This window comes from Parus major, chromosome 18 (genome assembly GCF_001522545.3).
Source record: "Parus major isolate Abel chromosome 18, Parus_major1.1, whole genome shotgun sequence".
Lineage (NCBI taxonomy): Eukaryota > Metazoa > Chordata > Aves > Passeriformes > Paridae > Parus > Parus major.
In genome coordinates, this window is record NC_031786.1 from 5,700,902 (window position 1) to 5,724,706 (window position 23,805).

The window sequence follows — 23,805 nt, forward strand, 5'->3', positions numbered from 1 at the left end:
CTGGAGGAAATACTTACTTTTAAATCTTCTACAGTAGCTTTTATTTTGGCATAACCCATGTGCTGCTTTCCCATCAAGTGGTCATCTACCCTGGACTGTGCATCTCCTACAATTAAAAAGGCTCCACAAACTTCACAAACTTCCATTTGTTTTTCCTGGGCTGCAAAGCTCTCAATTGTCTGAAAAAGAAGAATATTTGATAAGGCAAAAGGAAAGTTTTGGTTGGTGAAGAGGTTTAGAACTCTATATTACCGTTGTCAAATCCCAGGCTCTACTGAAAGCTGAAATTACATCTGCCTGCTTTCTCTTTGGAGCACTGCACCCCACCAGAGTAAATAGGGAGAAAAGAGGCCACCCTATACCCGTTCCTACATGGAAGGAGTCCATGAGAAATCACAGAACCATTACTCACTGCATTAATATGTACACAGTTATATCTGCAGCTTCCTTTCAATATTAGAAAAATTAAAGTTTTAAGTTTTTCTTTTAAAGCTTTCTTTTCCAGTTTTAAGATTACTTTGGCATCAACTGAAATGTCAGGAGCTGCAGAACTACCACGGAATATACCTCAAGGAATCAAAGGGCTAGAATACCCCATGAAGAAAAACAAAAATAATTACTGGCTTCAATTTAGAAGTACAGTGGTCAAATTAAACCACTGTTTCAACAGACATATGAGAAGTACATTGACATTTCAACATAAACCCAGGTGATTATTGCTGTGCAGTGTTCATGAATCATACAGTATGGACATAAACACGCTGTCTGCAACATTTATGGGCTCTCAAAAGATAAAACAAGAATCTCAATTTGAGCAGTTCATTAAACACCAAAGTCAAATCTTTAAACTTAAGCTCTTTTTCATTAACAGGATCTTGATACTTAACACATTCCCTCTGGCTTCTGTAGCTCTCAGAGTCAGACAGATGCCTGTCTCAAGTCACAACCTTGACTCAAGAGCTTTCTGTAACAGTCACAGTCGTTCAGTAGAATTATACTGCAGAGGCTACAGGGCAAAGTTTAACTGAGACCTCAACTAGAGGAAAGTGCAAGCTCTCTTCTATCACTGCTGGGTGAATATAATAATTTGTGTGCAGGAAACCCACTCTCAAGGTAAAATGCCTCATCAACACACTGGATTAACACAGCCAAATGTCCTGTTACTATATAATGAATTCTGCACAGACCTTGCATATCTTCAGCAGAAGGATATTTTGGTATGTCTCAGAACTACAAACGCATTACTTACTGAAGTCGTAGACCTCAGCAGTTCTCTCTCTTCCTTTAACTGTTCAACGAGTTTCATCATTCCTTGTGCTTCTTCCACCTTCCCTTCTGAACCTAGTTCTTCAATCTAAAAGGCAATTAAAAAAAAATAAAGTTTAATTTTTGATCAAGTAACAAAAGCAAGAGATCTCTCTTATGGGGGTTAAAAAACGCTCACCTGTTGAAGCAGTACATCAATTTTGTCAGTTAACACCTGAATCTTCTCTTCGTTTTTACCAGTAGGTCCCGCTCCCTGGAAAAAGTAAAAGAGTGAGTTGGGGCTTTTCTTCTTTTGTTAAAGTAGTTTAAGCACACAAATGTATGTCTTCTCATATACCAGAGATGCTTTGGGAATAACCTCCCCCTGGTTAAGAAGCTACTAAAAATAGTCTAGTCTAATATAAAACACTTCTCAATACAATTTACTCCACTCTTGTTAAGTCTAGTCACACTAATTCCTCCCAAATCAACAAAAATGTTCAAGGTCCTGGCTCATAAAAGGCAAGAAAACTGTATTCAAAGTCCTAACTTCAAACTCTGACACTCCCATGCAGCTATTGCATATCTTTGAAGACACTGAAGTATGACTTAGAAGTCCTGTGGGCTTTGAATTCAAATTCTGAGCATGAAATGTGATAAGAATCTCACTTCAAAGATGCATTTGTCAGCAGTGTCCTCTCTGCAGGCTGCCAGAATAGGCTTATTGCTGCCCTCCCACCTCTGCTCTGCTCCACAAGTGCTGTCTCTCAACCAGATATTGTCCACAGCTCCTTCTGAAGCAACTGGACTTTGCACAGAACAGTGTGGGGCAGCACAAAGGAGCAAGGCTGTCCTGGCAGTCACAGAAGTCACACAGCACAGGCCACAGTCACTGCTCCAAATCCATCAGGGGAAAAGATACAGCTTGCTAGTGAAGGGAGGGAGGAATGTGCAACTAGTGAAGAGAACGTGAACTAAGGTCAAGGTAAAGACAACACTTGACAGGTAGAGAACAGATACTCATTCTGAGGAAACAAGAGACAGTGAGAACAGAGAGAGCTCTTGCTGACTTTGGAGTCTCTCTTGGCTCATCCATTAGCGCCAGATACAATCTGCTGGCTAAATGATGAATAATCTTATTGATCAAGAATTTTCTGAATGGCATTAAGTTTTACCTGAATAGGTAAGACCCTGAAGATACTATCTACAGGAAAAGCTGCCTCAATGATTCTTGCACTCACCCCAGAAGACTGTTGGTTCTGTGACAGTGCCAAACGAGCATGGCCCCTCCGGATCCTGCGCTCCACCTCTGCAAGCAAGCTCTGCAAATAGCGCAGGAAGTCTCTCTCATAGCCCACCTTCATAAACCGAGAGCTCTTCTCATACCTGAGACAAAAATTTAAAAATGAGACCTCACATCAATCCCCAATAGATGAAAACTAAATAACAAGACACACAGTATTATAAATTCTTGCTCACACTAAGACAATACTATAAATTTAAATAAGTAAATTTTCATTTAAATAAAAATATAATTAAGTTTACACAAATAAAAAGAGCGAGTAATTTGTAATGTTTGGGTTGCTATTAACAAATTTCAAAGATACCAGAAACTCTATCTGCTTTAACATATCAAACAACAAACTTACTGTTTGCGTAGGTTTTCATCATGTATTTTTTCACAAGGACCTAAGAAGACAATACAAAAAGCTAAAGTTTGCATTCCTAAATGTTGTATTCATATTCCACCAGCACCAGTTTGTGCACCGTGACAGAAAAGGGCTACAAACATTTCACAAGGACTTTTATGCTTCTGGCTATCTGCTTCCTTTGCTTGGAGCTTGAAAGATACATTAAAGAAAAAGAATGCCAACATTGTTTAGTAATTATAAAACCAAAAGAGATTCTACATAAAAAGTCTTCATAAAAATAGAATTTCCAGATAAAGGTTTACATCATCAAATACAAAGTAATATCCTAAACACCTGGAGCTTTAAAAAAAAAAACAAAAAAAGAAAAAAGAAAAATTACATATGAAGGGTAATTTCATCAGGCACTTTCTAATTTCCAGGGCTCTCTGCAACACACTGGCTACTTAAAACATAGATCTTCAGAGTAAATTAGGAGGTATGTGCTCTGACTTCATGAAGGTGGCTATGTTAAAATTCCTCACCATCCCCAGACTCTCGAACTCTTCAACAGACTTAGAAACTAAGACAAAAAGTCTGGTTTTGCTAAGTCACCATCTCCAAACAACATCCTACACGTAGCCATCACATAATTTACATCTGGTCATCAGAAGTAACTATTACAGGAAGAGAGTCTCTAAAGTAAAGCAGCTCAATCATGTATACTCACACAAAAATAGGTTAAAACCCTGCCCAGGTAGAATAACCCAAACTAGAAACTGACACTTGAGCAGGAGAAAAGCACCCCACAAGCAGTAATTTGGCTTACACAGTAAGAAAAAAAAAATTAAGACTTTTTTCACTTAGACAAAGTAGGATCTAGGATAAATATTTCTTTTAACATATTGTATCACCAGAAACCCTTGAAATGAAAAAATAAAATAAAATTCAAAGTGTTCTGGCAGAGTAATTAACAATAAAAAACACAGTTTGCATTCAAAAGCTCAATTGTAATTACTTTTATGTGAACAAAAATGTCATGACTTATAAACTTACCTAAATCAGAACGGGTATTTGTAAATAATTCAGCTGGGCAAAAGCCACAAAGGTAGTATTTGCAAACCTGATAAAGAAAGAAACAGGCATCATTTTTTGCCCCTTGAACTGAAAATTTTATGTAATTGCTTTTATTTTCTAGAACACAGCAATAAAGTTCCCTTTAAACATAATAAGATTTTCAGAAATTTTACACACCCTCTATCTTTATATTTCTTGGCAGCAGTGAGTGCTACAAGATGCATCTTGATGACAAAAGACTAAAAATCTTACTTTTCCTTGCAATAGTAATAGTTCTTAATTTTACCACCAAATATTTAAGATTAGAGGAGAGAGTCATCAATTTATAAATATAAATATTTAGTAGTTCCAAAGGAAAGGAATTAAATCAGATTGGACTATTTAATAAGTTTCAGTGAAATTCTTAACTATGAAAACCACCAGAGATAAGAACAATTGCCATGGTAGCATGGAACAAGTTCTTGCCTGGTTCAGCCTTCACTTCCTCAGAGCTACTTGCCCGGAGAACTGGAGCTACCTGCACTCAAATGTGAGTTACTGCCCCAAGGACTTTAATGGCAATTAAAAGACTGAGAATTATCCAGAAGCTTTCCCACTCCAATGCTTTTACAATTCCCTACTTTAAGAATGACAGGCAACAAGACATTATATAGCTCTTCAAGCAGAAAATAACATACATTTTAACCTGGTTTCCTGCCAACTAGAAAGGGTTTGGTTTGTTTCTGCACACTATGGTTTTATATTGAGTCAGGTTCTTTTCCTGATAACAGAAAAAGACCACCAGAAAGTTCAAAAACCTACTAACCTGTTACTCTAGTCAGTAAATACTTAACATATGATGGGGTAAAACCAGCTTTTGTTAAAAAGATTATTCACCCTCACCCATGAACATGGGCCTAGCTAGTCAAGTTGGTCAGTTCCTGACATTCATAACACAGAAATATCTCCTGTCTATTCATCAGAAGAGCCATAAGGGTAGAATCTTAGATATAGTAGAAATACTTTGATCCCTAACTTGATAAACAATCTTAAATAATTAACTTTTCACTAGGCCCTTCCCACAGATGTGACTGCCATTAATTAAGGGGTAAATCCAAAACTAGCCTGAACATTCTACCAGCACATCCTTTACATCATGCTAATTTCTGATTTTTGGCAAATCTAGTAACTGTGAATGAATTACAGCCTAATTCTAATCCTCTCACATATCCTTCAGAGAAAGACTTGAAGTATCTTATCTCCCATGATACTCACTAAAGTATTTGAAGAAACGGGGGTGAGAAGAGAGGCCCCAAACACCACCAACTCACTAAAAAGCCTGTGATATCCGCTGATCAAATTAGATCAACCTGATTTATTTTTCCAAGCTGCAATTCAGGCTATGGAAATTAAAACACTACTGACTGCTATAGAGATCACCCAGGAAAACAATCAGGCTTCTATTAACAAACCATGGACAAGAAACACAAATCTCTTATGTTATCTGAATACTTCTCCCATGATCCAGGTCTGGACACTGGTACCTATCTGGAGCAATTTACCAAGAATAGTTAAGAAAACATGTAAAATGACTTTTTTTTTTTTTTTCTTCTCAGAAGGACAAAGTTACTGGACAAAATCTGGTTTCAGAATCTGCTCTTCTCTGAAAGCTGCAATATCCCTTTTTTTACTACTGTGTTGCTTCAAAGGAGCAGTTTCTGGGATGGATTTCTGTACTAGTCCATAGAAATGTAACTTCTCTATACATTCTCTTCTTCCATTTTCTCACACTCACATCCAGGTACAAGGATCAGTGGAAAGACACCTCCCAAAAAAATTCAGAGATGGATTAGACAATTTCCTAAGACATAGAGAGCACAGTAATGACAGTCTGACCATACCATACTGTTAAAAGGGTTGTAGAGTATCTTCTATCAACCAAAAAATTAGGCAAACTGGCCTGTAAAAATTTAGAAACTACTACTAACTAAAGAAGCAAAGGAAAAGTACTTAGAAGTACGATGAACAAAACAAAACATCCCACTCCCAATGAAATCCAAAAGAATTACAATTATTATTATTAAATAGCTCTACTAGGAAAGTCCTCTTTTTATGAACTGATGGTTAGAGCCAAAAGTTGCAGTAACCAATACTAAAATACAACGTTTAAACACTCCATACACAGTAGCAATTATTTATCTATTAAAGCCCCAAACAAACACAAGCCATATCAAACAAACAAAAAACTCAAACCCAAAATAATGACAAGACACACACACACCAAAAAGCTGCCATAATTTTCTATCAGCTTCTAGATGCTGCCACTCTAGCACTTGGATGGCACTCCTAGTGAGACAGTGAATTAATTACCTGACATTCTCTCCTAGGAAGCAGCCTGCAGAGAAATGCTTCAGAGTAGTTCAGACCACTGTGGCAGAAGTGATTTTCTTCCCCTCTCATACCTATTTCTTTATGCTCTTCAACTAAGTTTGCTTCAACAGGAAAACACTGCTTTGCTGGAATCCTGCAGAATCTTGCAAGTATCATTCCAGCTCAGCTTCACTGAGTGCAACATCTGCCTTCCCAGGCTGAACATCAACTGCACTTCCAATCAATCCTAAGTAATCAATGGTGAGTGGGAACAGTAAGGGCCAAGGAATGGCTTAAGCATCATGGAATCATAAAGGACTGAAACAGAGGTGATTGATAAGCTTCAACTGACACCACTCATCCACAATTTATAAGGCCACTGCACTAATCACAAGTAATATGAAAATATGAAAACACATTCTGTAACAGGCAGTTTGGTAGGCCTTATGCAGATAGGTCCCTATGCAGTAACAAGCGTTTATTCCTTTCTGCAGAATTATTATGGCAACTTTGCTACCAAGAAGGTGCAACAGAGAAGTGTCACTGTCAAACTGCTGCTGGATAAGCCAGAGCTTGGGTCTCAAAGCTTCCAAGTGCTCTCATTTTGGTAAGACACTACCACACTACAACAAACAGGAATGCTTGGAACTTTCCACTTCTTCATCACAAATTGACTAATCCCTGAAATCTCACGGAGGTGGGAAATAGTATCCTTTACATCCAAGTCCACTAAGTTAACAGCAAGAATTGCAAGCTCAATTGGAGTTTGCGAAGCAGTTCAAACCTTTCCCATATAAAGAAGGTATTGACAGATCAATATTATTAATGCTTCTACATTAACATGTTTCTCTTCTGCAAGAAATTTATTTACTGATGGAGAAGTATCTCTCTAACAGTAACAAACAATGACACAAACAAATTCCTTCAGGGAGACAATTCCTAGTAAAAAGGCTGAGAATAAAATCCAGCAGACTCTGGTTTACACATCGAAAACTTGTAAATTCCTTCTCATAGTTGAGTTCTTTGAATCCATTAAAGCTCACATGAGCAGACATTTTAAGAGCAATGCCCGCCCACCCAAACAAACATCAGCCCTTCTCCCACACCCAAACTTAAAGACAAATGTTTTTTGCTCTTGGAAGAGTATTAGTAATGGAAGGTTAGGTTCTCTCCCTCTGTCCCCTGGAGGATTAAGTCCTTAAATTCTACCTAGATGCAAAGCAATTTAGGTCACTGGCATTATAAAAGTAAAAGCACAACACATTATAAATAGCTAAAACCATCCAATCATATTCTGAATACCTACATTTTGAGAAACTGCATTATCAGAGGTGATTGCTCACAGCCATTTGTCTCTAACAGCTCTTCACCCCTCTCCACTTTCCTGAAAACCCTGAGTTTGCCTTGATGAAGCATTGAAATTTCAAACCTTACAGGAGCACGGGCAGTCTATGCTGGGCTGTCTTGTGCTACAGAACAGCCTCAGACTCTTATGCAATCGTTGTTTCTGTAATAAATCAATTTGTTGCAGGTGGCATATTAAAGAAGGAAGGCGTGAATCAATTAAGAAATATACCCTGTCTACAGATATGATAGTAGGCAGAAAGACTGAAATACATGATACTAATAATTTCTTCCTGCACACAAAACAAAGCCTTTTTGCCACAACCAGGATTGGTTAAGGACATGCCATCATACTGAAATATACCACAAATGGGATTCCAATTTTTAAAGATTAAAGGCTTTAATCATGTCAAAGTTTTAAAGTAAGAACTTAAGCTCTACGAAATATTCTATCATATATGATCAACATGTTTCATTGGCACTGCAAATAAATCACACACTGAGCTAACACACCCTGTTTCCACACTTTCCACTTCTATCTTGTATTTCACTGCACCTTCCAGTTTCTGATAGCCACATGGATATAATCTTCAAATGTTAAGCAAAATAGAGATGAGCTGCTTCTGATAATCTTCCACATTCAAAACTGAATGTGACACAAAATTCTACATTTTGGGAGCAATACAAAATGCTGGCATTGAGCAGGTTGCATGTTGATCTATATCTAATCTCAAAGGAAATTACATTAGCACATGGATTTCACATGAAAAGCAGGACAGCAGGTAGAGAAATTAACGTTACCATTTGAACCTCATCTGCATTTCCTGTCTTAAAACATGTCAGCATTAGCAAATTTAATCTTTAGGCGACAAAGTCTAACTGAAACACGTGTTTAAGAGACATAATTGTTGGGTTTTCTGAACTCATCAGTTGACTACAGGAACCTAGGAAAACATTCCTTGCAGAAAGGTTGTATTAAATCATAAATAAAAGCAAAAGCAGAGCAAACAGCAGCAGACCCTGCAGGACTGAAGGCTCAATCCTAAACCTGTAACTTTCCCACTGCTGTCAGACACAGAACAGCTCTCACTTTCTTAACTGTCAGAGGACTGGGAAGGAGAGACAAGGCCCTGTTTCTAAAACAACAAAACAAAACAGCTTAGAGATGGAGTCTTTTGGTTATGGTCAAACTCTTCAGCCTAATGTTGTAAGTGAAAAGAAAAATTGAAAATATTCTGATTTGCTTATTTGAAGAAAGTACTCTGAACTTATTAAAAGTGAATGATAGTGAAACAAAAACCAACCAAGAAGAGAGGTCTTTCTCACCTTAATGAATAAAACAAACCAAATCAAACCAATCCCCTTATCTGTTCTACCTGGATGAACATGGCTTAAGCCATTCACCTTGTATTTCACATAATTCATCTAACTCCTCCTTATTTTAAATTCACAATCAAAGGAAAATATCTAACTGTACACCAAACCGAATTGTTTTCTTAATAAAGTAAGCCTAGAAACACATAAACAAGGTCATGAAAACTTCCTGAACTCACAATTTCTTCCTGACTTGCACTGCTTACCTAGAGCAGCATTTTTCAAGGGAGGGAATGGTTCCTCACACTTGAAAAATTTAAGGTAAGATTGGTCCTTAGATCATGCAACTGCAACCAATTAAAACAAATTCAAACAAGTATTATCTTCCTTTATAATGACCTAAATCCCATATAAAAACATGAAATCATGTATTTGATTAAGATGCAATTTAGAACAGCCAAACCCAAGCACTTCTCCCTCCTCCCAAATAACACCCCAAGCAAATGCTAAGGGGGAAAGAGCTGAATGCTTTGTGCAACTTAAACCAGAGAAATTCCTATCACTTAAGTGATAAATTATTGTAACTGAGACACTTTATTTTAACATATAGCACAACTAAAGTAGGTATCGTGAACGGGAGAAAATTTAAAAATTCATCAGTGTTCATCTCTCTCAAAGCAGCAGCTATAGGAACTATTATGTACCACTGGGTTTTCAATAAATAACTTACAATCCAACTATGACGGCCAAAACTAACTCATCATTCATTAAAGCTCAACCAGTGGAGAAACCCCAACTAATAATAACAATAAAAACAACAGTAACAACAACAACGTTGTCTTGTTTGGATTACTTACTGCAGAAAATGAATGAACACCACATTAACAAAAGTACTTAAGTACTCCTAAACAGCCTTGTTTAGGTTAGCGACCGGCTCTCCACCCCAGCAGATTCCTCTGAGCGAGGAAATATGGAAAGAATAAGGCTTTTCTTAACAAATCCCCACTTTCCAAAGTCTTATAGTTATTCCTTGTGGTACAACCTCCAGACACTGAAGTCGGTACGCGCATGCCCTTCTTTTTCCTCCCCCAACACCACCCCAGGAAGAGATCCCAAGATAATTTATCTCCCAAACTAGAACATCTGTCCCATCCCTCTTCGTGCAAGGAAGCAGCTTCTACTGCGAAGTGCTGAATTCTTTTAACCGCCCCGACGCTTTATTCTGTGCTTCCCTACGGGAGACCTCCGCCACCAGCAGCCTTGTGGAAACCCCCGTTCCCGTTAACGGCGGCTCCCGCAGACACCCAAACACCGGGGCTGTCCCTCTTGCAGCCCAACAATAGCCCGGCAGTGTCGGGATATTCCTCCTCCTCGGTGAGACTCGGCGCTGCTCCCGCGCACGGCCGGGCCGGGCCCGCCCTAGGCCGCCATGCAGGGCCCACCACGGAGGCCCCGACCCGCACCCCAACAAACCACGCGGAACTCTCGCTCTGGCCGGCACCTCACCCCTTCCCTCTTCCCCCCTCCCCGCAGTTGTCTCCGGCCGAGAGAAGCCGCCCATGTGGCTACGACAAACCCCTGGCCCCGCGCAGTGTGCGAGAGTAGCGAAGGAGGGAGGAGACAGGCGGCCCCGCTGCACTCACGCTCTCATGGTCCCACCGCACGTTGCTGCGCTTTTCATCCGGGGCCAGGTTCCTGTCCCGGCCCATGAGCTCATCGAGGAGCTGGGCGGCCGATATCATCGTGAGCTGCGGGCCGGATCCCCCTCGCCAGACACCACCTCGGCCGCCTCGCCCCGACCGCCTGCGCCGCTCCTGACAGAGACAAAATGGCGGCGGTGGCTGGCCCTACCCACAATGCACCGCGCGGGCCGGGCTGGCCGTGCTCCGCTCCCTCACGGCGCCTCCGTGCCGCCCAGCCCGGGCAGCGGCGGGGAGTCCCGGCAAACACCGGAACGGGGAACCGCCACAGCCGTGCCTGGCTCCGCCTGAGGGACAGCGGGTGCCACACAGACGGTGTCCTGCCCAGTGAGGTGTCACGGCAAACACGTCTAGCCCAGAGACGTATGATGAGCGATAATGTGCTCGCTGTGGTGTCACTGTGGATGGAAAGCTGTCGCGACAGGCAGTGTCCAGCCCAGTGCGGTGTCAGGGCACCGGGACACAGCCCACACACACAGCTAGTGGTTTTGCTGGCCGTGGCTGGAGGCTATGGACACGGGCCTGGGCACAGCTGAAGCAGCCTCAGGGCCCCCTCTGTGTCCTGGCAGAATAAAATCACCCAAACCGCTCCTGGAAGCTACCGAGTCCCGGTCCTGAGTGCCTCCAGCTGGGCATGATCTCTTAGAAATGCAGGGAATTGTAGGATCGTTATGATGGAAAAGGCCTCTAAGATCATCCAGCCCAACCATCACCACACTCACTAATAAACAATGTCCTCAATCGCCACATCCACACGTTTTTTGAACGCTTAACTTAAAATGTTAAAAATTACAATATAATATTGGCTTTTGTATTTATGTATTAGCTTTTACATGTTATTGATCCTAAGTATTTGGATATGGTACAAATTTTAACTCCTTTTGGCTGCTTATTAGTGTAACACAATCTATTAGTTTTGCACCATATAGCTTGTAGAAATAGTGGTGTGATGAATGTACTATATCATAGGTCTTAGCAATACATGAAATGTTAAAATGCTCTTAAGTAACTAAGAGAATGGTGTTACTAAGAGAAGGGAATTATGCTTGCTCCCCCCACATCTGCTGATCAACCTCTCTAAGTGATAACTGACACAAACTAGAGCACTGGAGAAGAATTATAGAAGAACTTGTTAACTTCTTATCAGGGTGTGTGAAACAAAAGGATGGAAACACAAGAAGAAATAAAAATATATGGACTCAACCCACAGGATGTCATGCAGATAAGATGGTGTGTAAAATCAAACAAAAGAGTTCCTGAAACATCAAAAAGCTCACAAGAATGTCTGAATAATATATGAAACACATGAATATGCATATGCCTCAGTAATGTAACAGTACATAAATAACACGGTCTTAATCTGCTGGTATGTTCTTTGGCCAATAGCCAGAAACACCCCAGCACTGAACATTGTCCCTTTTTATCCCCTTATTAATCTTTTAAAAAGTCTACAGAGTGAACTCTATTTTTCACACTGGATGACTCCACCACTTCCCTGGAAAGCTTCACAGTTTGAGGAAAAATAGAAGTCCTGCATATGTAACGTAAATCTTTTTCTTTGACCTTAGAACCAGTCCATTTTGTTTTCCCTTCTACATGTGACTTTGTACTTGATATATACTGAATACAATAGCAATTGTCAACTATTTCCCAATTCTTCAACATTGTTTTGAATGTCCTAAGTACATGCAATTAATTAAAATTTTAATTATATTTTTTAAAAGCTTGAAGCCACTGTTCATGCTGATCCTGTGAAAACCACTTAGACTGACAGCAACTTTGTTCAGCATCACTGAGGACTTCATGCAAGCACCTGAGGAGTTTCCTACTGGAAATCTCTCCCTAATGCACCACAAACTTCTTCCAAGCTTTGCAATTTTGTACTGATTTAAGAACCCAATGGAACGGTTGGAACAGTGTGATTGAAATCAATGTAACACAAGTTATGGTATGAATTTTCAGTCAATATCCTGCAGTCTGGGTTTGGGGATGGGAAGGAAGGTGGAGTGCTAGTATTGGGAACTGGAGCAGAACTGGACTGTTTCAGTTTCTTTGTAATGCTCTGATTGCATAAAGGAAGCAAACAGGAGTTACACTGGAGCCCAACTACTTCAGAATTCCTTGGCATGGTGCAGTGGCTGCACAGAGCAAGCTGGAATACAAAAGTTTGAATGGAGTTTGGAATTATTATTTTGAACTTGGTTTAGGACAAATCCACAAGGACAAAAAACAGCTTTTCAAACCAAACCATGCAAGTGGCAGGAATTACCTATAATCTTTCCAATTGCTTTGCAGACAGTGATCTTTATTTTAGTTAGGTTTTTTAGGCATTAGTTGATTCTGCTGAGAACACACAAAGATGATGGAGAGTTTCCTAGGCAGGATAAGAGGATGCCCCATCCTTGGAAGTGTTCAAGGCCAGACAGGATAGGGATTGGAGCAACCTGTCTAGTGGAAGGTGTCCCTGCCCATGGCAGGGGGTTGGAACTGGATGAGTGTTATGTTCCTTCCCAACACAAATCCTCATAATCTTAAAAATCTCTTCACTACCTCCTCATGCAGTCACCAGGCAAACCCATTTTTTCTGAATCCCTCTACTTAGCCTCTTTAACAGCAGGTTTTTGCATAACAGTGGTTATCATAAAGTTCTTCTTTCCTTGAGTAAAACCACTGGATAAAATTAATATTAATTAAATTACCACAGACACTCAGCTAGAAATATGACTCACCCCTGGAAGTGTCCAGTGCCAGGCTGGATGTGGCTTCTAAATAACCCAGTCTAGTGGAAAGTGTCCCTGCCCATGACAAAGGAGTGGAACGAGATGATCTTTAAGGTCCCTTGTCGCTTTACTGGGAACAGTGAGAAGCACAACACAGACTCTGTTGTGAGTTGATCAGGAGGGCGAGGTTTATTACCTCAGATCTTATTTTATAGACCGATACGTGAAAGTACAGAAAGGTAAAACTCTTATTGATTAGTGAATTAACACATCACCATCACTAGTCAGTGGTGTACACCACCCCTCGACCTTCTTCTGCAAGAAAACAAGAAACTGACAAACAGCACCTGCAAGGCTGTCTTCTATTTCTGAGGATTGTTTTAATTTCTCATGATTTCTCAGGCCACTTTCTCAGGCGAGACTGAGAGAGCTCTGCGGCCTGCTCTTCCACAGGCACTGTGCTCCCTGCTTTTGCTCATATTTACAATCCGTAGTCCCTCCCAACATTTAACACTCAATGATTCCATAATTCACACTATGACAAATCCAGAGCCCGCAAAAACAATCAGCAGAGGAGACAGGGTGTACGATGCTTTTCTATATCTATTAAACAGCACCTACCCGGGCCTTCCCCGCTCGGCCCGTAGCCGGGCAGCGGCCGCGCCCCGGAACCGGCTGTCGGGGCCGGGTTGTCACCGGCAATAGTGTCCGCCGGGCCGGAGCGCGGAGCAGGGAGCGGCGGCGGGGCTGCGGGAGGCGGTGCGGGAGGCGATGCGGGAGGCGATGCGGGAGGCGATGCGGGAGCCCGGCGGGAGCTGCGGGGAGATGGCGGAGCGGGAGCGGCAGGAGCGGCTGCGGGAGGCGGCGGCCCTCGGCGATGCGGAGGAGGTGCGGCGGCTCGTGGAGCTGGGGGTCGGCCTCAACTCCCAGAATGAAGTCAACGGATGGTAAGGGCACCCCCCGAGCCCCGGGTCTCTCGGCGAGCTCGGCTCCGTGCGGAGGCTGCCGCCGGTTCGCTCCGCACGGGAAAGGCGAGGCAGGGTGAATCGAGGAGAAGGAAAAGGTCGATTTGTCTCCGAATACCCCGTTATGGAGCTGTCCCTATTCCAGAGAGGATAACCGGGGTCACAAACACGCGTCCCCACTCCACCTCTCTCCTGTTTGCCCCTTCTCCAGGTCACTGTGGACTTACTTTGTAGTGTTGGTTTTGATTTTTCTTTTTCCGGCCTGAGACAGCGTGGTCTGTCAGAACACGAACCCCGGTTTTATGTGCTCTTGCCTAAGCAGAAATATTTATTATTAACTCAAGTTAGAAAATGACTTTCAAGCAGGGAACTTGTTCCAGTGATGTATAGAAACACTTGGGATTTGGCATCTCGTTCAGATCCACCTGAGGACACTAAAGCAAAGGTTGGTCTGTAATAGACACTTGTACAAGTAACACTGTAAACATAAACACACACATGATTTTATTTGAAGGAGGATTTTACAGGGAATGGTCAGGCATTTTTGGAGACTGTTTTCCACAGGTTAAAATTCAGCCTGTATTTACTGTGCTGTTTTGTGCTTAAAATTATAAACTTATAAAAAAAGGGGGAACAACTTTTTTACACAGGTAGTTATAAGACAAGGGGGAAAGTTTTAAATTAAAAGAGGAGAGACTTAGGTTAGATGTAAGGAAGAAATTCTTCCTGTGAGGGTGGTGAGTCCCTGGCACAGGTTGCCCAGAGAAATTGGCTTCTTCTTCCCTGGAAATGTCTGAGGCTGGGTTGGACAGGACTTGGAGCAACCTGGGATAGTGGAAAGTGTCCCTACCCCTGGTAGGGGGTGGAATAAGATGAACTTTAAGGTCCCTTACAACTCAAACAATTCTAGGATTCTATGACATTATAATTAAAAATAGGAAAAATAAAATTAGGAAAGGAGCAAGAATTCTAAAGATGAAAGTTCCATCAACAGTTTTGAAAAGTGTGGAACACTTAAAAACTTGAGCTATATAAATTGTAATTAAAATTAAAGTTTGTAAAAATTTAAAGTAACTGATTCACAGGACACTGAATTATCTTAGTGAGATGAAAAGCAGCCTGTCATCAGAATGAGTTTGTGTCTAAAACTGGAATTGATTAAATAAATATTGTAATGAAATTAAATATTTTCAAAAATAATGATCTGGTAATTTTTAGCCATGGCAATAAATGGATCTTCATTATTGTTTAAGTTTGTACGCTTAAAATTTTGCAGTGAGCTTTTTAGTATGCGTGATGTTTAGAGATGTCGAGTACTTATATTTTGGTACATATCAGGTCTGTGGGTAGATGGTTCCTTTCTTCACAGGCCATGTGGAATTGTCAGAATGAATCCCAAAATGAGTCTGTGCTCTTGAGCCTTACACGTCCTCTCTAAAAACTAAACTTTTTTAAACAGTAAATTTTGTGCTCAATGCAAATACCACCCTGTCTCTCTGACTTTGCAATCTCTTTCACTAAAAAAATTCCCACCAAACCAAACCAACCAAAGTGGAAAAAGCTTTTTGGAGCGGGACTTTCAACTGAACGTTTTTTCCCTTCTAAGTTTATTTATCTCTGCTTTGTTTTATATAAGTCTTAAAAAATAAATAAACAAACTTTGAGAAGGGTTGAGCATGCTCATTTTTCTTAAGAATTTTCTTCAGCTGGAGCTAGAGAATTAAAATAAAGTGTGAAAGCTAGGGAAAGGTCAAACACCGCTGGAACCTGGGATAGGAAGGAATGGTACAACTCTATAACAAGTTACATGTGAGTCTATAAGTCCTTAATACACACACTAAATAAGATATGAGCACTAAGAAGCTTTCAGGATGTTTCCTTAACATGTTTCTCTAGCCAGCAACTGCAAACAATAATTTGAAAATACAGAAGAGGGATTAATTGTGTGCATCACTTACAGATTGCAGAAAATTTGTTGTCTGCAGATCTAAGCTGAGTAATTACTGATGCAGCAAATGGCAACTGGGCAAAGAACTGTTCTTAGAAACTGCTCACAATATTTTAAACATAATTTACTTGCCAGAAAGTGCAAGTACTTGTGCTGGCAGCATTAATTAAAGAGTACATACAGCATCCTAGGGAGATACTGGTAATAGATCACATATACACACAAACACAAGTATTCTAAGTACAGCTGATTCTTTCAAAGATTAAAATATCATACACAAACCTTACTTTCATACTTATTTTTCCAGTAGCCTAAAAGCTGTAGCTTAAGAAATGATAAATTGAAAAGATCCTGAACTTTAAAAATGCTACTGCAGTAAAGAGCATTGGAGCAGAGAGAAAATGCCATCAGCAGGTGCCATTGCAGACTCCCAATCCAGGGTGAATTTCCAAGGAAATTTGCAAATCAAACCTACTTTACATGTACAGAGGGTGTTCTTCTCATGGGCAGCAAGAAGGAGTAGAGATTAATCTGCCATAACTCAGGATCTGACACAGTGTTCATGTTTTCCACACACAGGACCTGTCTGCACTGGGCCTGTAAGCGGAACCACGCGGCGGTTGTGGCTTATCTGCTGCATGCTGGGGCTGACAAGGACATCCTGACGAAGAAAGGGGAGAGGCCAGCCCAGTTAACATCCAAGAGAGAGATCAGGAAGATGTTGGGAGGTAACCTATAGTGGCTGTGCCATATGATCATCAAAGATTAGTAAAAGGGTGTTAAAAGCATGTGTGCTCCAATCTTTGTTTTGCATGTGAAGACACTGTGTTTAGATTTTACTATTAGGACTTACTTTCTAGAGTGTTTACATGGTAAGAAAACAAAGTTTAAGTAAAGGTGATTACCAATAAATTCCATACCCAGCTAGTCAAACCTTTATTTTAAACACTGGAAATTCAGAAAAACTGTATTTTTAGGAATGCAATCTGCTAAGTAAATGCAGTTTCCAGTTTTCAGAAGAAGAGCAGGACAGAAATCTCTCAAATTTGTATGAGCAACACCTAATATTCCTCATGTTGTGTGTTGGATAAATCAAAAATTAGCCCAGATAAACGGCTCATTAAAGGACATTAACAGGTAGAGCATCTCTATCGCATTTTGTAGCTGCTGGACCAGAGCAGGTTTTGCTGCTGGAGGTGATAAGTAATTTGAAATGTGGTCGATTAACAACCTCTTGTCTCTCCTTGGTACTCCTATGTCTGGTTTTGTTTTCATTGTTGTCTCTGCCAGCTGTTGAATGGGTAATGCTGCAGCTTTCCCAGCACTGCATGTTCTCTTCCCTTTATCCTCTGTCCTGACAGCAAACAACATACAACCCTTTGTTTTTTGTTGCCTGATATATTATGAAGATGACAGCATTGTTCCACCAGAGATCATGTTGCCATACCATGTGCTGCTACAGATTAAAACAAGCCAAAACAGAAGTACTGCAGTGTATAGAAGGAATTAGCACCCTCAGAATTATTAGAATGAGACAAAGCTTTTATGTTTGTATGGCAACACCTGAGCATTCTGTTTATTGTAGGAAAATGTCCTGATGGGACATTTGCAGTTGGGTACTTTCTCCCCCTTGGACTGAAGATTGATGAGAGAGAGGCAGTTTTCTCTTGTTTGGACTTGGTTGTTTATTCTTCTTTTATCTCCATTATATGTATACAGGGTACAAGGAGTTACCTGCACTAAGATTGAAAGGTGCAAAATGGCTAACAAAGATCTTCTTCAAGGTTTTTTGTATATCTATTTAACCAATTAACAAATGCCAAGTAAATTATTTTTCTTAGTGACCCAACATTCTCTATCCAATCACTTACTACTACCCAAAAACCTCTAGAAAAAGAAGAAGAAGAAGAAAGAAGAAGGAAAAGAGACAATACCCTAATTCCTCCATCTTGCCTCTTATTTTATAACTATCTCAAACCTTAAACTTCAACCCTCTCACGCAGTGACTTAAGAAAACTCTCTAATTTACACACTTACATTTTCAGTTTTTCTATTTAACAGTTGTTTTCATGGTGTTATATGAAATTCAGTGCTTTCTTGGATGTCAGAGATAAGGGCACACACTCTGTGCCTCTGACTCCAACAGGAAAAAAGACACAGTGTTTCTTGATGCATCTTCTAACCCATGATGCTTTTAACACTGCATTCCCTTGTGTAAAAAATAGGGGAAAAGAAAAGAAAAAGAAAAAAAAGAAAGCCAAAATCAGTCTTGGAGAATGTTGTTTGGTTTGTTTTACAGTGGAAGATGAACTCCCAGACTTGAAGCAAGATTCAGATCTGCCAATCGTCCCCAATTACCTGGCTAACCCACCTTTCCCATATGTTTACACCTCAAGTACCAGCGTTCCAGATCTTGCCCTGAATGGGAATGTCTCACACCTGGAAGCACAAGACATCATCTCTCCATCTGTACCTGACTCTGACACCTACAGACGAGCACAAGGACCATTGCAGCCCGGGAACAATGCTCCTGAGGTGCCTCCTAATGGGGACATCCCACCCCTGCCTCGAGGGTCTGCTGGGCCATCACACCCAAATCCTCTCCTCCAGAGAGCTCCTGTTTACCAGGGCTCAGTGTCCTGGGGGAGAAGCCCCTCTTCACCAGCAGGATCCAACCAATTCCTACCCCAGCAAGGGAACAGCTCCTGCATGGGGCCTGTGCCAGCCTTTCAGCCTGTTTTCTTCACAGGAGCTTTTCCACCCAACGTGCAAGGTAACACCAAAAATCTCTTGTGGTTTGTGTGGATCTTCTGTCACCCTGGGCAATGCAGACTAATCACATGTTTCCAGAGACTTTCAGATTGCCGTGCTTTGGCATTCAAGAAACATTTGAAGGGAATGAAGTAGGCAGATATCCTGTTTCTGCTGGAACTGTTATTAAAATATTGATGTAAACATTTGCTGTCTCAATTGCTATAAAAGCATACAGACACCAAGGTAATCTAATTCTCTAAATAGCATAGTCCAAGCTGCAAATACAGATCATGAGCAAGCAGCCAGTGTGCTCAAGAGAAACTCACATGGCTCACAGTCTGCACTGAGCTGTTCTAGGATCTGCCTGTTCTGCAGGGAAACTTTGCCTACCTAGAGAGGGAAACCTGGAATTCCAGTTACCATTCTTTCATTCTTCAAGTAAAAGGTGTTGTGATACCATGGGGTAGCAATGAGAAGTAACTGAGAGCAAGAAATACCAATAAAGAAATCTTGGTTTGCTCAGGAAGTTGGTAACTGGTATAAGCTGCTGGTAGACCAGTTTAAATCAATTAAAAGAGTATTCATACAGTGCTTCAGACATGTACACATATAATGCATTAGATTTGCTATGATTTTTTCATATAGTTTGATGAAATCAATCTAATTAAAACTGTGGTCATAGAATTCCAAGTTTTGCTTTCTGAGGATTCATGTATTCTTACCAGTGACACAAATGAGGTTAACAGAACATAGATATACCTGGAAGTTGTTATAAAGGCATTGTTTCCAGTTCCTTTATACCTCTGCCTATTAATGTGACTTTTTATTTCTAATAGAACTGGTGCTTAAAGTGAGAATAAAAACCCCTAATCTTAGAGAAAATGACTTCATTGAAATTGAACTGGACAGACAAGAACTGACCTACAAGGAGCTGCTCCGAGTGAGTTGCCGTGAGCTGGGTGTGAACCCCGAGCACGTCCAGAAGATCAGAAAATTACCAAATACAATGTTAAGAAAGGTAAGAGCTCTACCTTCTGAAGTGCAGCAACTTATAGAAGAGATTTTTAGGGTACTGTTATAAAGGAATAATTTGTTGGTCACTTGCATAGGCCCATGTTGGAAAAAAAAAAAACCCAAAACAAAAATGAAAAATCTCTGCTCAACTGGAAACACTTAGCACTTGTTTGGGATTTCTTAAGTAAAAAGGTTCTCAAATTTCTTGATCACCTCCTTTCATAATCATTTGGTGCTGGACCCAGTTAATACCTTATCTTATGACTCTGTTGTAAAATTCATTACAGCATAACACCACTGTGAGCTGCCAACAGCATTTACAAGGCCTGCAGAGCTCAACCAAACCCTGTGAGTTCAGCAAGGCCTGGCTGCAGTCCTTACACAGAGGTGTTTTTCAGGGTTACTCTGAACATAACTGTCCTTCCTTCAGTGACATTTACCCTGCAGCCAGCAGAGAAGGGACCTGCTGACCTGTTTTACCACTGACCTTTCTCTCATCCTTAAATCTTTGTAGAGCATTGTTGGCATTACTTGTGGGGCAAATCTGATTAGAAATAGATTAACAAACTTCACTCTGCTGCATCTTCACTGACTACAGGATGTCTTACTCTGTGTTAGTCAAGAAGTGGAGAAAAAATGAGACATGAGCAATTCTTTCACTTTCCAACTTTGGTTATTGTTGAAAGAACTTTTTATTTTCACCTCTAATCACTTCAGGCTCTCTGGTAGGACTTCAGGACCCCTACTGTTCCTGCAGTGACACAAATCTGACTGTGTACTGCTGTTGGCAGCAGAGCACTGCTGCAGGGGCTCAGAGCTGGCCTTGCTGGGTAGCTCTGAAGGAAGCCAACCACATCCAGTACCTCCTTGGGTAGGTGCAAGCATCAATTCATCAGCTTCCAAGAGTTAGCAAGGGTAGAAAAGAAGGATTTGGTTGGCATACAGTAGATCTTGACAAGTGTAATCCCACTAATCACTTGCAGTCACCGTCAGTGTTGCATTCCCTCTAAAAATAGACTTATAAGGGCATAGCTGAATAAGACCCCAGAGTAAATACAAGGTGCAGCAGGATATCTGCTTTCCAGTTCACTGTCAAAAACGGTCATAGTTATGAATAAATACATACCTTGTGTTATTATTTTAACATACCTCTGCAAAATTAACAGACACTATCACCTAACTCCTTATTGTATTTGTTTAAAGGACAAGGATGTTGCAAGGCTACAGGATTTCCAAGAACTGGAGCTTGTTCTAACAGTAAGCGACAAAAACTTACTTTTCAGAGTCCCAACACTTTCTGAACAGTGGGTATAACAAGAAGGCATCAGAACTTATGTACTAATTAAGGAATAAACCAAAATATTTTTATCTTTCATTTTACAATTGGGTTTGAAAAACAGTATCTAAAAGGGCTAATGATGTGAAAAAATCTATTTTGTTAACCATGAAATAAACTGAAGTGGTTATGCACATTTACAGCTTCTAGTTAATCTATGAACAGTGAGTGTGGTATAAAAGTAGCTCAATGCACAGGAAGTATTGGTAGAACTATCTGTTAATGCAACTCTTCCTTACACAAAGGTAATGAAATACTGCAGAGTTAGCAGCTCTCAGGGAAAGGCTTACTTTAAGCTGTTCTAATAATTTGTTTGCTATAAAATAGCAGAGGTAGTTGAGCTAAAGAACCTGCCATGAAGCCCATTTAATATTTGTACTGAGTCCATTACCATCAATGTTCTCTTTTTAGATCATGCTTATTAAGTCCTATCTTACTTAGAGGGGAAAAAAAACCCCGGAAGGGTTTAAATCTATAGAAGCACAAAACTATGTCAAGTTTAAATTCTATCAAGTGACTTATTACCTGTGATTTCTTAATCCCTGTTTACACTTTTCCCTGTTTCTCAGGTTGAAAATAAAAGTGACAGTAATTATTCAAATAATAAATATATACTCTCAACCAAAATCCCTTTTAGTGTTGTCTGTGAGTGTATACATGAGCAATTGACATGTGCAATTTAATATACTATTTTTGTTACTGTGTTGACATTTCTTCAATGCTGCTTTAATTTCCCCTTTTAAAAGCACAAAAAGTGTAATTTTATTTTCCTTTGACCTACTTAACTGAGAAAAACTGCATCCTGAACCTATAGTTACCTGTGTAAAAAGAAACTAGTGAATACCCAGGGTTCTCTGGGCTGATAGCCAATCTTGATGTTCCTATGCAATGTATTTTCTTTTTTTCACCGTAACTTGTGTTTACCCATGTAGTTTACTGAAAAGAAAATCACAGTTACTTAAAAGTCAGAATTTGATTACTTTGCTGTGAAATTCTCAAATAAAGAAATTGAAAAGTATTTAAGAGCTGGATTTTATCTGATTTTAGTATTTAGTCACTTGAATTTGAGGAACAGTTCTATGCTGGTAGGCCACGAGAAGTGCAGATGCTGTGGATTAGATGAATAAACTAAAGTATGAGATGTAACAGGCAAACAGAATGTACCAAACTGGTCTGAATTTTCCTGTTTCTTTGCCTTCCACCCTCCTTCCCCCCAGTTTCTTTGGAAACTGCAGCTGCCAAAGGAATTTATCTTTTTTCTCAGAGTTCAGAGCCTGAGCAGGCTGCGCAGTGTCCGTGCGGCTGCTGGGGCAGGCCTGGGCTGAGTCCCTGTGCCTGGAGCTGGGGACCAAGCACAGTCTCCAGCTGTCCTGGGGCTGCAGCAAGGGACAGCAGCTGCCTGTGTCACCGTCAACCCAGTGGGAACTGTCCCCAAAGCACCCTGGGCTGGCTGCTCTCAGCTCCTGAAGTGCTTGGAGCACAGGGACTGAGCACACCAGAGGGAGCTCCCGCCCTGCTGTCAGACACCAGGCTGGGGCTCAGCTGCCAGCACTGATCCCTGCTAACACCTGAATTCTTGTGCCCAGCCACCACACTGAAGCTCAGGCTCCCCAGGTGAAGGTTTTGTCACACTGAAAAAGCCTCTTCTGCAAAGTGCCAGAGGTCAAACATCGTCCCAGGCATTGGCAATATCTGTTTTTATACCAGATTGCTGCTGGAATATTAAGTTCTCTGTAGTGGAATAATAAAATTGTCATTCCTCACATCACCCTGGCTGCTGCCTTCTCCACAGCACAGGATAGTTCAGGCATTGGCTGAATCCAGGAGTATTCTGGGTTAACCTCTAAGACCTCCTAGAGAAAAGCTCAGCTGTTGGGGCAGCAGCCTTGCACAGATGCTGATCCCTATTTATGCATTCCCAGGAATATTTTTATACCTTGTGCAGTTTATTCCAGGAAGATACTATTAACACTCCCTAATCCCATCAGTGTATATCCACTACATTCTGTGTGTGATAAATAATTCATTACTTTGTGCTCTGCTACATGAAATGTTAATGTCTAATAAATGCTTGGCTGCAGATTCGGGTGTCTATTTAAGAAGTATAATTTGTAAGAATTAATAAATTATTATTTTTGTCTTCTCAAAGTTTTTCTGCATTTTCCTTCTGGTAAAACATAGGAACTTTTTCTTGCTGGGTGGTTTTCTGGAGTATTTAGTGTAAAACATAAACAACTAAAGCAAAAGAGGTTGTAGCAGATTCTAGCAGCAAATGCTGTTTGAACACAGGCTCCTTTTATCTGAGGAGGCCTGGTTATCAATAATAAAATAGATAATTGTTTCTGCAAGACAAATCACCATTATTTCAGATGATGAAGCGTTGAACAAGATAAACTAAATGCACACCAGTC

The 23,805-nt window shown here is 40.6% G+C and overlaps 2 protein-coding genes and 1 long non-coding RNA gene across 15 annotated transcripts in view; 2 read left to right on the forward strand and 1 right to left on the reverse strand.

Annotated features, from left to right (window-relative positions):
- Positions 1-10,799, reverse strand: part of LUC7L3 (LUC7 like 3 pre-mRNA splicing factor) — an 18,905-nt gene extending 8,106 nt beyond the window's left edge. For 6 of the 13 annotated variants that reach the window (XR_004499783.1, XR_004499784.1, XR_004499782.1 and 3 more), the window contains exons 1-7: positions 6,300-6,514; positions 3,930-3,996; positions 2,895-2,934; positions 2,487-2,631; positions 1,445-1,519; positions 1,250-1,354; positions 18-179 (exon numbers count right to left, since the gene is read on the reverse strand). Coding sequence is in view for 8 of the 13 variants with exons in the window: in XM_015645689.2 (XP_015501175.2) it covers positions 18-179; positions 1,250-1,354; positions 1,445-1,519; positions 2,487-2,631; positions 2,895-2,934; positions 3,930-3,996; positions 6,300-6,476 (771 nt within the window). In the remaining 5 variants the exon portion in view is untranslated. Of the gene's footprint in view, positions 1-17; positions 180-1,249; positions 1,355-1,444; positions 1,520-2,486; positions 2,632-2,894; positions 2,935-3,929; positions 3,997-6,299; positions 6,516-10,600 lie in introns of those variants that run through there. The other 7 variants (XR_004499780.1, XM_015645688.2, XR_004499781.1 and 4 more) reach the window with 5 other exon arrangements.
- Positions 10,800-10,864: 65 nt separating this feature from the next.
- Positions 10,865-12,750, forward strand: LOC107212445. Its single transcript, XR_001524467.3, has 2 exons — positions 10,865-11,020; positions 12,382-12,750. It is a non-coding gene; the product is annotated as an uncharacterized LOC107212445 (long non-coding RNA).
- A 973-nt stretch (positions 12,751-13,723) lies between these two features.
- ANKRD40 (ankyrin repeat domain 40) lies at positions 13,724-22,412 on the forward strand. Its single transcript, XM_015645698.2, is given in 6 exon segments — positions 13,724-14,324; positions 16,870-17,018; positions 18,590-19,063; positions 19,881-20,062; positions 21,262-21,359; positions 21,361-22,412. Coding segments are annotated over 6 exon segments (1,119 nt in total). The 5' UTR covers positions 13,724-14,148; the 3' UTR covers positions 21,401-22,412.
- Positions 22,413-23,805: the final 1,393 nt, after the last annotated feature.